Source organism: Chenopodium quinoa, unplaced genomic scaffold (assembly GCF_001683475.1).
Source record: "Chenopodium quinoa cultivar QQ74 unplaced genomic scaffold, ASM168347v1, whole genome shotgun sequence".
In the NCBI taxonomy this organism is placed as follows: Eukaryota; Viridiplantae; Streptophyta; class Magnoliopsida; order Caryophyllales; family Amaranthaceae; genus Chenopodium; species Chenopodium quinoa.
Genome location: NW_018742418.1, coordinates 4887001 through 4901600, shown reverse-complemented (window position 1 = coordinate 4901600; position 14600 = coordinate 4887001). Strand labels below are relative to the sequence as shown.

The window sequence follows — 14600 nt, the reverse complement described above, 5'->3', positions numbered from 1 at the left end:
AGAGTCGTTTTTGTTTACGAGTAATTTTGACGGCTGTGATTAATGGCGGTGTATTATGATGTGATGATCGAATGGTCCACGTTGCTTTGTATCTTGTGGGCTTAAAGACTCACCTAAATTTTTATTATTTGGTAATGGGTTGGTTGATTTGGAACTTTTATTTGGTCCTTTTTGTTGATGGGCTGGATATTGTGTCCACAGAAATTTCTACTTCTGGCCTTTGGGTATATGTTTGCTACCGGTAATTTTTATTATACACTCGGGTATTAGTGCGTTCATCTCCCTCCGTTTGTGTCCCATTTAGAATTTTTTGACTATTAAAAATTAGAGGGGATCTTCTAAATTTGTCTCTCTATATAAGATCTAGTCTTATTCGTCTCAATGAGTACATTATTAAAATCTAATTTTTATTATTTTTGCTAGTGTGAGATTAAAGATATTTGCGATCAAAGATTTACATCGATATGCGTAAATGGGACTAATATTATAAAACGGAGGAGTACTTTTTTAGGGTAATGATATATATAGCCTAAGGACTATAATTATGCATGAAATATTTTTCCTAATTTGGTATTAATTTAGGAATGCTTGACAAAATGACGAGCAAATCAATGTAATTAATGTTATACTTCCTCCCCTTTTTTTAGTTGACACCATTTGACTTTTATGCTATATACAAACTACACCTTGACTAGTTTTTGTGATTTATAGTTACGATAAAACATAATCAAGTGAGATCTTGTTTGAATCGTCTCGATTATATTTTATCAATATCCACTTTTTATAATTTTGTCGAGAATTAGAGATATTAATGGGTATAATAGTGTGTTGGCAAGCGTGATAAGAGAAAGGTGTCAACTAAATATAAATCGAGGTAGTGTTTTATATTATTTTATATTTTCATTTTTAACTCTTTATATGTAACCCTTAACCTATGGGCTATGTATATCATTTTTTTTTAATGTTAACAAAGTAGCAAATGGGTTTAGCCTTGTGGGCGATACATTTGTACATGTGTAAACCTATATAATAAACTTCTAATGTAGAGATATCATTTTTTTGTTTTAAATGGTATAGAGAAACCTGACTAGACCTCAACCGTCAAGTTTTTTTGGTCCATTATTTACGGATCAGACAGTTGGAAGCAGAGAGAAGGTTAGGGAATCCCTACCCCAAGTACCTATACTTGGTAGGATTCGAACCCCAAACCTCTAGAATCTGAAATAAGAACCTAACCAAGTGAGCCAACACTTTGTTGGTTAGAGGTGGTCATGGATCAAGTATGTTATAGCAAAAATGGCTTATCTTATATGTCGTATACCACTCTTTATAACTAGAGCATTAAACCCTAATCTATGTTTTAAGTGACGATTTAGATTTTTAGAATGGAAATGATGTGTATGTAATAGCCCAATCATAAACAAAACTATTTTATCAATGAGTTTAATTGGTACATAAAATGATACATAATTTCAAGAAAATATTAAAAATAACCACACAAAAAAAAAAAAAAAAAAAAAAAAAAAAAAAAAAAAAAAAGAGGATTGGATGACCATGTCATTTATGTAGAACCCTATTTGCTACTCTTTATTCTAAAAATTCATATCCTTATCACAACTATTGGTTGTAAATAACAAAAAACGGAAAAAATATAAATAAATAAAAAATAAAATAAAATGTTAATTGTCATGTCTTTCTTAACCCCACAACTCATGAGCATGATAATGGCTAACTTTGAGTTAGTGGCTTTGTGGTCATCTTTCACAAACAGGAAACGGATGAAGAAGCTAGGAATGGGGTATAGTGTTCTTATCCTCTACTAATTTCATCATTTAATTGGGATTTGTGTAGGGATTTCATGTTGATTATGTCTTTTCTAACATTACTATTGATTGATCTTATTATAATTAAACTTTTATCACAAATTTTGAATTTGAATTATTGATTCTAACCTTTCTACGAATATCAAATCAGTAAATAGGTCCGATTTGAAAGATATTAGAGAATTTTTTTTTAAAAAAAATGCTTAGCTTCCTTTTTTATTTGAAAAAAAAGTATGATTATAAATCAAAATCAAACTTAATACCTTTCAATTATTGAAAGAGGCCATGTCTAAGTCATATCCTTTCAACATCTTGTACGCTACCTTATTTGAATCGACATATTGGATCATAAAATTTTATATCAATCATTTACCAATATAGTATTTTTAATTTTTTGATATTTAGCAAAGTATATATATTAAAAAAAAAAAAAAAAAAAAAAGGTATGTCAAAATTTAATATCATAACTAAAAGAATACTCTTTCAATCCAACCAAATCTAACCAATTAATTCGAGCCATAATATTTGCTTCCATCCTAATATAGCACAAATGCACAACTCACAAACCCAAAATACCAACATAATTACCATTTTTACCAATAAACAATTATTGCAAGGATGAACTCTAACAATATCTTAATATACAAGCAAAAAGATAACCCCAATTAAAGTATCTTAGATATCCATACTTTAAATATATGATTGATTGACCACCCATCCTTCCATTAAAATAAAATAAAATAAATAAATCATATGAATTATACATCTATACTACATCCATTTCTAAGAGTTTTTAAACAATTTATATTCGCTCTTTTATGTTGGACATGCTTATAACTTAAATGGAATATAAGAACCTTTTTTATCACCTTTTTTTAAAAAAAATATATATAAGGACTTTTTTTTACAAAGTCAACCACTTAAAAAAACCTTTTCACAAATTTTTCTATATATTAATGATCAAAGTTATGTATTGACATGTGTGTTATCTGTCAAAGTGTCGTGATTATTAAGAAACAGACGGAATTATATACATATCCGATATCTATATGTAATAATGGGCCCCACTAATATATTTTTTAAAAAAATTGATCAATAGTACAGTATCAACGACTGATGAGTGTAACGGCTAAAAATGGTCACTGAAACTACAAACCCCCACATTCCAAGTTTCCAACCATCGAACTCTGCGCACACTCCATTGTCTCTCAGACACTTAGGAGAGAGAAACTGAGAAATTAGAGGAGAGAGAAACTCAAAACCCAGCTGATCACACAACAAACAAGGGGCAAACACGTAATTTCCCCCAACCCCGCGAAAAAACTATGCACGGACTCCGAGTCTACAACAACTCCTCCGGCAAATTTCACGGCGGAAAACAGATTTTTCCGATGACTTCCGGCGAATCTGCGGCGGCTTCACAGCGCCTTATCGACGCCATTCTCGCCGGAGATTCGAAGCTCGCTTTTGATCTTCTCTCTGATCCTTTCGTCGACGTTGATTTTGTTGGTACTGTTACGTTGAGGTCTCTGAAGACTGAACTCGTTCCTAATGGTGAGTTGACTCACCGAGTTGTCTCTGAGTTTGAAGAGTTTCGGACAGATGTTACTGCTTTGTTTCTTGCTGCTCACTCTGGGAATCTCATTCTCGTCAATAAATTACTGGTATTCATTTTATTTTTATTACTTTTTTTTCCTGCTTTTTTGGCTGGATTAAAGTGGATAATATGTGGATTTGTGAGTAAAGGTGGAAAAAGTTTTGAGGTAGAAGTTGTAAGAGAACTTATGGATCGAATTCGGATTAGTTGGAGTCTAGTTAGGCTCTAAATTACGGAGGTGTTATAATTTGGGGTGAATCTGAATTAGTTGGAGTCTAGTTAGGCTCTAAATTACGGACCGGGTGGGGTAACTCGTACAAAAATATTAGTTGGAGTCTAGTTGAGATCTGAATTACCGAGGTATAATTAGTTGGAGTCTAGTTAGGCTGTGAGTTACCGACCGTGTGGGGTAACTCGAATAGAATTAGAAAACGTTCGAACTGTTTACTAAAACTTTAATGCTGTTGTCATTTCCAATTCTAGAGGAATTTTGATTTTTATGGCTTCAATTGAAGTTCTGTTTGTACTGTAAAATGGTTTTGATAGTTTTATTTTTTTGCAGATTTTTGTGCTGTTTTGATTTTCGCGGCTTTAATTGGACCTTCATAGTTTGTAGAAATTGATTTTTGAATTTATAATATTATATAAAGTTCTGGGAAAAAAATTCGAAAATTTCTGATTTGGTAGTTTTCTTATTTATTGGTTAGGAAAAACTTCGGATTTTTGGCTAAATTTATAAAACCTAAAATCATAAAAAAATTTATGTATTTTTTTATTTTTGGATAATACTGTAAAAAGTTTGATAATTTTTGTCTAAATTTATAAAACCTAAATCATAATTTTAATTTGTAATTTGTGGATGATAGTACTACCTCCGTTATATATTATTTGCAACTTTGGAATATTTTATGTTTCTCAAATAATACCCCAAAGTTGTAACTAATATGTAACGGAGGTAGTATGATACTGGATTAATTTTTTTTATTTTTATATTTTCCTCCTTCAAACGGCCACTTTGACTTGTAATAAGTAACTCAAAAACAACGACCAATTTCAGTAGAAATAAAGTTTCCGATTTCACTACTCTGTTAACAAACTAAAACAGAAGATTTTTGTCTTTTGTTTAACTTGATTGGAGGAGGTTCTTTAAGCCTAAGCTAGACAATGTTTAGGAATAATCTAAGCTCTTGTTTTACCTTGAGCTACAAATCTTATATAATACATGTAGACAAATCATTGATACTCGCCTACTTGGTAGTTATCATGTAGACAAATCATTGGTACTCGCCTACTTGGTAGTTATCATGTAGACAAATCATTGATACTCGGATACTCGGTAGTTGTATACTATATAGTACATGTAGACAAATCAGTGGTACTCGGTAGTTGAAACATAGTTCATGCACAATTTTGCATTTTAGTATACTATGTGTATCATGTTGAAACAACCTTTTGTCTTAGAATTTACTGTGACTATGTGGTCCATTGGTTGTTGCTGTTGTTGTAATTTGGTAAATTTAGTTGAGTTGTGAATATTTCTGAGGCAGTTAGTTGAAACCTTATGTCGTGCCAATTGCCAAATAGTCGGAAATCAGACTAGGGAAAAACTATTTGTGCTGGATCATGGAAGATTTGGATCTAGATCTCGTTCGATTTCTTAAAATAAGAGTTGGATTTTGGCTGAACTGCAAGTGCTAAACTTATCTAGTTTATTAAACATATGCTTTGTTACTTGCATGAAAGAGAATGTGTGTGGGAGTGGATTAAAAAAAGAATGCTTGATGTAGTGATGCCATGTTCTTGTTTGATATGCATATTTTAATAGTTTTTCACTGATATTGAGTTTAATGGAATAAGTATGGCACTATGCCATGTGGTTGAAATGTTATCCATTTTGAAATTACTACCTGAACATAAAATTTCTGATTTTCGGTATTACTTTATGTTAATTTGTGGTACGGTGCTTAAAGGAGATTGCTTCATTTAGCCGGTGGGTAACCATAATCTTACCCACAAGAAACAGCTACTATAAAGTAATTCTATAGTTGATTTAGAATTGTTATTTTTCTTATTTTGTAGGAAATACTCCGTATATCTCTTGATAGTTCCACATAGATTTTTATAGACAAATTCTTGTAAATGATGCTGTGAGTTGTGGAAATATGACAGAGTTTTAAAGCTGATGTAAACAAGAAGCTCTTCCGAGGCTATGCAACAACGGCAGCAGTAAGAAGTGGTCATATCGAAATACTTGAAGTTCTACTGAAAGCAAGGGTATGTCAGCCAGCATGTGAGGATGCGTTATTGGAGGCAAGCTATGTGGGACGGCCAAGGCATGCAGAGCTACTCATGGGTTCTAATAATATCAGTTCACAAGTTGCTGTCCATGCCCTTGTCACTGCTTGCAGCAGAGGCTTTCTTGATGTTATTCAGGTGTTAATTAAGGTATTCCTGCCTTCTTTTAGAGGAATTTCCTAATTGCATGTGGACTTTAATCTTATTGACGTATTAGTGTTTAGGTCACAGAGGCACTCCCAAACAAAACCGGTACTAACTTCCTCAGATTTTGGGTTCAGCAGAAGCAATTTCAATTTTCAAGGCCCTACTCTTTGTTGTCTTAATCATTAATTCCTAAAAAATATTATATGCTAAATGACTACTTCACAACTCATGTCTGCTTTTGTGATTTCTATATTTATATTAATGCAGTGTGGAGTGGACACTAATGCTATTGACCGCATGCTGCTCCTATCATCAAAACCATACCTACACCTGAATGTTGACTGCAATGCAATTGTTGCAGCCATAGTTAGCAGACAGAGTTCTGTTGTCGAATTACTGCTAAGGGTGAGTTACCAGGGAAGTACTAACTATACTTTGGATTAATGTAGGTGTATTTTACTTTTTTCCAATAATATTTCTCATTATACAATTGACAACAATTATTTGCCACAGGAGGGTGTCCGGACAGATACTAAAGTCAGGTTAGGTGCATGGTCGTGGGACCCATTAACAGGAGAGGAGTGCAGAGTGGGTGCTGGACTAGCTGAACCTTATGACATTGCTTGGTGTGCTGTTGAGTACTTTGAAGAAACTGGTAGTATCTTGCGCTTGCTCCTTCAGCATCTCTCCCCTAACACACCTCACCTCGGAAGAAACCTTATCTACCATGCCATTCTATGCAGCAATGCACGAGCGCTTGATGTGTTGTTGAGTTGTGGCGCAGATGTGGAATTTCCTCTAAAATCAAGTGAAAAAACTGAAATCCGTCCTATACATTTGGGTGCACGCCTTGGGGAAGTGGAAATTCTTTGGCGTCTCATAACTGCAGGCTGCAATATCAACTCCAAGACCAGTGGAGGAGAGACTGCAGTTATGATATGTACTAAATACAAGCACAAGGAGTGTCTTAAAGCACTAGCTTCAGCAGGTGCTGATTTTGGGCTGGTAGATGCAGCTGGTGAGTTTGCAAGCTCCATAGCAGGGTCCACGAGGTGGACATTAGGTTTCCAGCAAGTAATCCTTGATGTGATTAGATCTGGGAAAGTAGTCAAATCCAGCAACTCTGCAGTCTTTTCTTCAATCATATTTGTGGTTCAATCCAATGAGATTCAAGCATTGAAAATCCTTACAAAACAACCAGATGTGGCTCTTGACGAGCAGGATGAGAATGGGTTTACAGCAGCTATGTTGGCTGCAGCAAGTGGTCAAGTGGAGACTTTCCGCTTGCTTGTCTATGCTGGAGCTGATATATCAGTAAGCAACAAGCGTGGAGAAACAGCTTTAACTTTATCTGAAGCAAGCTGTAACCGAGAAGCTTTTGAGCAGATTATGCTGGATTATGCCCTCAAAAATGAAAGTCATGGGCCTACTAGTTCTTTTGCCTTGCATTGTGCAGCACGACAAGGGGACTTGGCTTCAGTTCGAAGGCTAACAAGCATGGGATACGATGTCAATGCTTTTGATGGTGATGGGTACACCCCATTGATGTTAGCAGCCAAGGAAGGCTATGGAAGCACATGTCAATTTCTGATCTCTCGAGGTGCAAAATGTGAGACTGAAAATGATAAACATGAGACTGCACTTTCACTGACAAGGAAGAACGGCATTGGGAATGAAGCGGAGCATGTGATACTTGACGAACTAGCAAGGGTTTTAGTTCTATGTGGTACATGGGTGAAGAAGCACACCAAGGAAGGCAAAGGATCACCACACTGGAAGAAATTGAAGATGATTCGATCAACTGGAGTGCTGTACTGGGGCAAGTCAGGGAAGAGGAATGTGATTTGTCGGGCAGCTGAAGTTGGTCCCAGCATAACATTCCTTGGAAACAGACCAAAGACATGCAGCGACAAGCAGTCAGGGTTGTTCCACGTAGTGACCACCAAGAACCAAGAAGTGCACTTTGCCTGCGATGGAGTGGAGGTGGCCAAGTTGTGGGTGAGAGGGATAAAACTAGTGACAAGAGAAGCCATTTTCGGGAAGACAACACTCCGAGCTATATTCAACCAGGAATTTGGGAGTTAGTTAATAAGAAAATACCCTATTCACATGTGTATTGCTAGATGTTTAATATCGTGCCTTGTAAAAGATGATGATCGGGTTGTACCCAGCAGGGACAATATTGGTCTTCAGTAGTTAACCATTTGAAGTAGAGTTTAGTATAACTATTACTCGTATTAATATAGTTCTTCGTATAGCTAGCCAATTGAAGATGGCAGAATTAAGTGTTTGAGAATAGAGCTAGTTGATATAAACTAGGGGCTCGCCCCGACCTTCATGATCAACATATTATATCAATCTAGTGCTTACTCATAACAGCCAGCTCATCCTTGTGCTTTGTCAACTGCTTAATCATCACAGGCACATGGCCTAGATCCTAACTCCGTTTATCAACGCTAACAATGTGTCCAAGCTACTTCCACCATTTAAGCTACCATCGACACCACCATTTTCATCATGTCCATCGACACCATCATCTTACTCCATTAAATCGTCCGCCAAATTGTGTGTTGCTATCATTGATGAGTTGTGTTTTGGTCATTGTATGTAGTAGCTTGTTAGCATCAAAGTGCATAAATAACTATTTAGCTTGCATTGTTATCCTATATTGTAGTATGATGAAGATAACATATGATGATAAGATAGTCAAATTTTATTAATAAAGCTGCCTTTTTACATAATACAATCAATAGCCTATGTAGGAACCTTCATCTACTGTGAAAGTACATAGTGCTCGATCATTTGAGCTAATAGGCATAACAACACATCAGTTATAATAAAAAGGGTAGCACCGAACATTTAAGCATTGACAATCCATTCTATCAATTGTTATCTCCACGCTGAGTCAATATATGCTCTGAACAAAGGGAATAGATGAAGATTGAAACTTTGAAAGTAGTCTAAGAGCATAATGTCATCATGAGTATTTAATTACATGCTAAAAAGGTATTTATATGACAAAAAAAGGTCACTATGTATTAAAAAGGGTAATTTTGATGTAGCTAAGGGTGACTATGCTTTTTAAAACGGTAAGTATAACAAATAAAAAAGTTACTATATTTTAAGAAGGATGACTTTATGAGACGAAAGGGTCACTATATAGTGTTACACTAAGACCACTATATATAAGGTTACTTTTTCAAATATAAAGTTTACTATGTCAAAATTAAGGACTATATATTAATTAATGGAGAAAAACTGACAATACAGAGCTATTAAATAAAGATTACTATTTAGAAATAAAGATCACTATGTTATAAAAAAAGTTACTATTCCAAAAATTAAAGTTACTACGTCAATCATAAAAGACACTATATCGTAATAATCAGTATTTAAAAAGATTTAAGCGTTTCATTTTCTTGATTTCTTATCTGTTGATCACAGGAAACCTTGATACAAGGGAAGGTGAACAAGAAAGCTTTAACAACAAAAAGTAGCCTTTGGTGTAGTAGAGCAAGCTACCAATTATATTTCACACAGCAACAAGCTTAGAGAAGGAGGCTTTAGGTCTCTATGCATCAGAATACTCATCGGCCTGCTTTATTACTTGTTTTTTTTTTTAAAAAAAGCACTATACTATCACTAAAGGTAACTATATTACTTAAAACTGGCTTTGCAGGTCTCCAACTACTGTAACCCTGTTTAATTTTCAATTAACATAAATTACATACAACTGGCTACAAATAATACGAAATAATACCTAAATACCTAATTTAATTTTCCAAACAAACTATTGCAATTGCATAATCGCTTACTTTGCACAATTTGATCAAAATCAAATAGATGATCAATTCCTTAGTGGTTTTGGCACGTGAGACTTTTGGCCCGCCCAAGATTTTTTGAAGGTTAGGGCAATATAGCTACTGTACTTCGATTATGGAGTATTTTAAAAATTAGTTGTGTCGTTTATATGAGCCTTTCAGAAGATAGTTCTGTAAATTTAGTGATAAAATGACTATCTTATTCACAGCTGTCAATGTTACAACATACGAAGTATATACTAAGGATTCTTTAAAATATCTTTTCAGATAAATAATTCTAATATTTTATTAGTCATGTTATTTTACCTAATAATAAAGCACCATTGTATTTATTTAGGATTAAGTTTGTTAGGATTCTTGGATTTGCTAATTAATCATAATTCTAAGCCTTTCCATAAGACTCATTTACTTAAACCCCAATAATTCTTCTAACCAATTAGTTGTTACACTCAACTACATGACCATGGCAGGATCAGCAGCAAAGACAAATAATAGGTTTGTTATAAAGGTGACTTTGAACTCGGGTGAAGCCCTAGAACCCCCACCTTGGAGTAGGAGGTTGAGCCTTGGTTGTCGAATGCGTACCTATGCAGCCTTATGGGTTAACCAGAAAAAGGTAGTATATACAAGGATTGACAAGCATGGTGGCTCGAACCCAAAGTGGAACACCAAGCTCAAAGTAAGTGTGGACAGTAAATTCCTGTCAAAACCTGATTCTGAAATAAACATAGCAGTATATTCTGTTGCTGTTAAAAAATAGGCTCATCGGTTCATGCACCTTGAAGGTTAAGAACATCCCTGCTGTTAATGCACCTGCTTCCTTGCACAGGCTACAGGTTAAGCGTCAGGCCAAGGCTGAGAACCCTGTCGAACATGCGGCTGGGTGGATCAATGTGAGGAACAAAGTGACTCCTTACATAAAGCCACCAGCAAAGAAAACTACAAAAAGGAAGAGTAGTAATGGCTTTGATCCGCTTACGGCATTCTTGATGGTTGAAACTACTATGGGGGCTTGTGATATCAGATTTTATTATTTAAAAATAATAATAATAATAATAAGTTGTGCCTTTCTAATTTTTCAGCTTGCTTAATAGAGTTTGTAAAGATTCTATTATCATTTTTTTTCTTTGTTGGAAATAAATGCAAAGACTAGAAAGGTTTTTTACCTTCTGACAGTGTGATCGTAAACATTAGAACTGTAATTGAGATACTGATGTTAATTCTTCCTCTATGAATATATAACACAATCAAACAAAATTGATCTGCGAAACAATTTGATCTGGCGTGGTGACAGTTTTAGGTCGTTATGCCTAAGAATCCATACTGCAAGCCCCTATAAGGCATAGATTGTTGACACCAACAAATATGCAATGTTCTTGTAAGGCAAAACCACCATAATACTGAATACTGATACATAAATTCCTGCTCTTGTGACCAAAGAAAGGCAAAAGGGATGAAGAATTACCATGCATAAATTACATTGGTGGAGAGCTGTACATCTCTTCTTCGATGGAAGACCTCAAAAATGGGAGCTGCCGATGAAAATAAGAGACACGATTGCTTAAAAGATTGGAAGACAGTGGTCAAAGCAAACTAGATGGCCTTACTTGGCACATTTACGTAGTCCTGTCCTCGATTTAATTGAATAATCCACTCCCTTCCCCAGCCAAACACCCAAATGAGCTAACTAATATGCAATACCCTGTACACAATAAACAATGGTAAGTTCACAAATATTCCAATGAAAACCACCACTGATTCGAAAGATACATCTAAGGTTTCTCCCCAAACATGAGCTACCCATAATCAAGTAATCAACTGTCAATAACAAGAAACTACTACTCTGTATAAATCTCAAAATGATACAATTACATGGTTATGGTGAAGATGAGTTCATCAGATCAGCAAAAACACGGCCTATAACACAACTACAATTAATTTCACCTAGTAAATGACTAATATCTGTGGCAATATAGATAGCTCTAAACCTAAAGCTACTTCTTCACTTTACGAGCAAGGAAACGCTCTCGAGCTGCTTGGATTTTACTATCACGATCTGCAGGAGACTCAACATCCTTATCTTCCTTCTTTGACACACCTTGATCTTTCTCTTTAATGCCATCCTCAGGATCAGTGAAGCCCCCACTGAGTTTGTTGATATCAAGAGTCTCAAGCTTCTTTAAGATGGGGGAGATCCATTGCATTTCTACAGTACACACATTCCGCATAAATGGACTAGATGTTGTAATCAACTCCTGGTACACAACATAATTCGGAAGCATTCCATCCTCATCGGGTTGCAACACAGATGATGGATGTACCTGAACAAGCTGAGACTTCAACCCAAGTGTTCGATACCCATTATGGCGAATCATTCGTTCAGCAAGCTGATTAGCATAACCAACACATAATGCCCTCCTCAAGTTTCTGTAATTCATTTTTCTCTCTCTGGACTTGTGTTTCCCTTGAACTTCTGTAGCACATTTGGCCATCTTCAGCATTAACTGACACAGCTGCCCACGAACATCTTTGACAAATGACATCCCTCGTATCTGCAATCCATACTCTTTACACCATTCAATATCATAGCCTGTTTTATTCCACAACTCAAAAATCTGCAGCAGTTGTATATGATCACCCAAACCTCCTCCATCAGGAAGCTTCAAGGGAGTGTGCTTCCGTTTCTTTTCAGACCCTTTAGCAAAACTAGGAAGCAAAGAAGTTTCTGCCGATAACATGGCAGCAATTGTCAAAGCCTGTGAAAGGCTTCCATTCTCATTGGCCGCTATTAGAGTCCTAGACAAAGAAGGCTCCAACGGAAGCTCAGCCATGGTTCTCCCAACACTCGTTATCGCTCCATTCTCATCTATTGCATCAATGAGATACAACTGCCTAAGTGCATCACCTAAAGACGCATAAGAAGGCGGGTCCAGAAAATCAAACTTAAGAATATCAATGCCAGGGAGGTCTAAAGACTTCAGATACAGAACACTCCCTGCAAGTGAGGTTCTCTGTATCTCAGGCACCGCGGCCTCCATAAAATCATCTTTATACACAACAGATGAATATAACCTATAACATTTCCCGGGGCGTGTCCTCCCAGCACGCCCCGCTCGTTGGTTAGCCTGCACTCTACTAATCTGTACAATATCTAATGAATACATCCCAGTTTGAGGATTATACTGTCTTTGCTTAACATAACCAGAATCAATAACATACACAACCCCATCAACAGTCAAAGAAGTTTCAGCAATATTAGTTGCAACAATAAATCTCCTACAATTACTCGGCGGAGGGTTAAAAACACGAACCTGTAACTCGGGTGGCAATGACCCATGAAGTGGATAAATCACAGCATCCATTACAGAACCTTCCTCTAAGCTCCTAACTCGATCCTCCAGCTTCTGCACCAACTTCTCTATATCCTCCTGACCTGTCATGAAGATCAATATATCCCCTTCTGGCTCCCGAACATGTATATCGATCGCCTTCTTTAACGCCGCCTCCACAAAACTCTTGCTCACTTCATCCGTGTATATCACCTCCACCGGAAACAACTTCCCAGGCACATTTAGCACAGGACACCCATTAAAGAATTCAGAAACTTTCTCCCCTTCAAGAGTTGCCGAAGTAATCAAAACCCTAAAATTCGCCGAATCACGAATACCCACCAATCTTTTCACAAGACCCATCAAAATATCCATATTCAAACTCCTTTCATGAGCTTCATCCAAGATTATCACAGAATATGATCGAAGTTCTGAATCAGATAAGCTCTCTCTAAGAAGAACACCGTCAGTTAGGTATTTAATTCGGGTTTTTGTTGAAGTTCGATCTTCGAATCGAATTGCGTACCCAACTTCTTCCCCAAGTCGAACCCCCATTTCTTGGGCGACACGGCGTGCGACGGAGACGGCGGCGACACGGCGAGGTTGTGTGACACAAATGGTGCCGGAATCGGCGAAACCATGTCGGAAGAGGATTTGGGAAAGTTGGGTACTTTTGCCGGAACCAGTTTCTCCGATTAAGACAGTGACGAGGTTGTTCTTGACTGTTTCAACGATTTTGTCTTCGAATTGAAGAATCGGGAGCTTATCCATTGAAATGGAGTTGCAATGATGGCGGAAATGGTGATTGCGCCGCCTTTAGCTGGAGTTTTTGGGCGGGACTGAGGGGATGCTGTTCTTATTGCCTAGGAGTAAATTATAAGGACGACAATCCAAACTCTCTAGGAGTAGTTTGCACGGGTTGTGTGCAACTAGAGAATAGAGATGTCAATGAGTCATTGCGCCCATGAAAGGATCATAAATAAATTCGATTAAAAACTCGTTCGTTAGTGCTCCATATAGGCATAAGTAAATAAGCTAATTGAGATCGAAAAATTGTGTAGGAATTTCTTTTGGGGGCAAAAAAAAACAGAAGAAAGAAAGTTAGCTTGGATTGCTTGGCACAAGGTTTAAAAGTCGAAAAGAGAAGGGGGAATGGGGATGCGGGATTTACATGTGTTTAATAAGGCCCTTTAACTAAGCAAGCTTGGAGAATTTTATCAAATACCAACTCACTGATGGTGAGAGTGTTCAAGGCCAAGTATTTTCCTAACTCCTCTTTTATGGATGCAAAAGTTATGTCGAATGCCAGCTTCACATGGAGGTCAATCTGCTCAGCCAGGGATGTACTACAAAACGGTGCAATTAAAGTCGTGGGAAAGGGCTTCTCAACTCATATTTGGAATGATCCTTGGGTTCCCAACTTACCAAATTTTCGACCTCCCCTAAGGCCAGCTGGTAATGTGGCAAACATTACTTATGTGAGTGATTTATTGGTTGAGGGATGCTAGAATGTTGACCTGCTTGAGGCTTCTTTTTCCACCTGGGAAAGGGATGCTATTGTTTCTATTCCAGTGGCTAGGTCTACTCA

At 36.5% G+C, this 14600-nt stretch overlaps 2 protein-coding genes across 2 annotated transcripts; one reads left to right on the top strand and one right to left on the bottom strand.

Moving 5' to 3' along the window:
- Positions 1 to 2874: 2874 nt before the first annotated feature.
- On the top strand, positions 2875 to 8244 carry LOC110710619 (ankyrin-3-like). The gene is made up of 4 exons (XM_021888946.1): positions 2875 to 3487; positions 5590 to 5865; positions 6130 to 6267; positions 6376 to 8244. Exons 1-4 carry the CDS (start codon positions 3149 to 3151, stop codon positions 7945 to 7947), a joined length of 2325 nt encoding a protein of 774 aa, XP_021744638.1. The 5' UTR covers positions 2875 to 3148; the 3' UTR covers positions 7948 to 8244.
- Positions 8245 to 11502: 3258 nt separating this feature from the next.
- Positions 11503 to 14194, bottom strand: LOC110710613 (probable pre-mRNA-splicing factor ATP-dependent RNA helicase DEAH4). The gene has a single exon (XM_021888941.1). The coding sequence runs from the start codon at positions 13781 to 13783 to the stop codon at positions 11678 to 11680; it is 2106 nt and encodes a 701-aa protein (XP_021744633.1). The 5' UTR covers positions 13784 to 14194; the 3' UTR covers positions 11503 to 11677.
- Between the last annotated feature and the right edge of the window lie 406 nt (positions 14195 to 14600).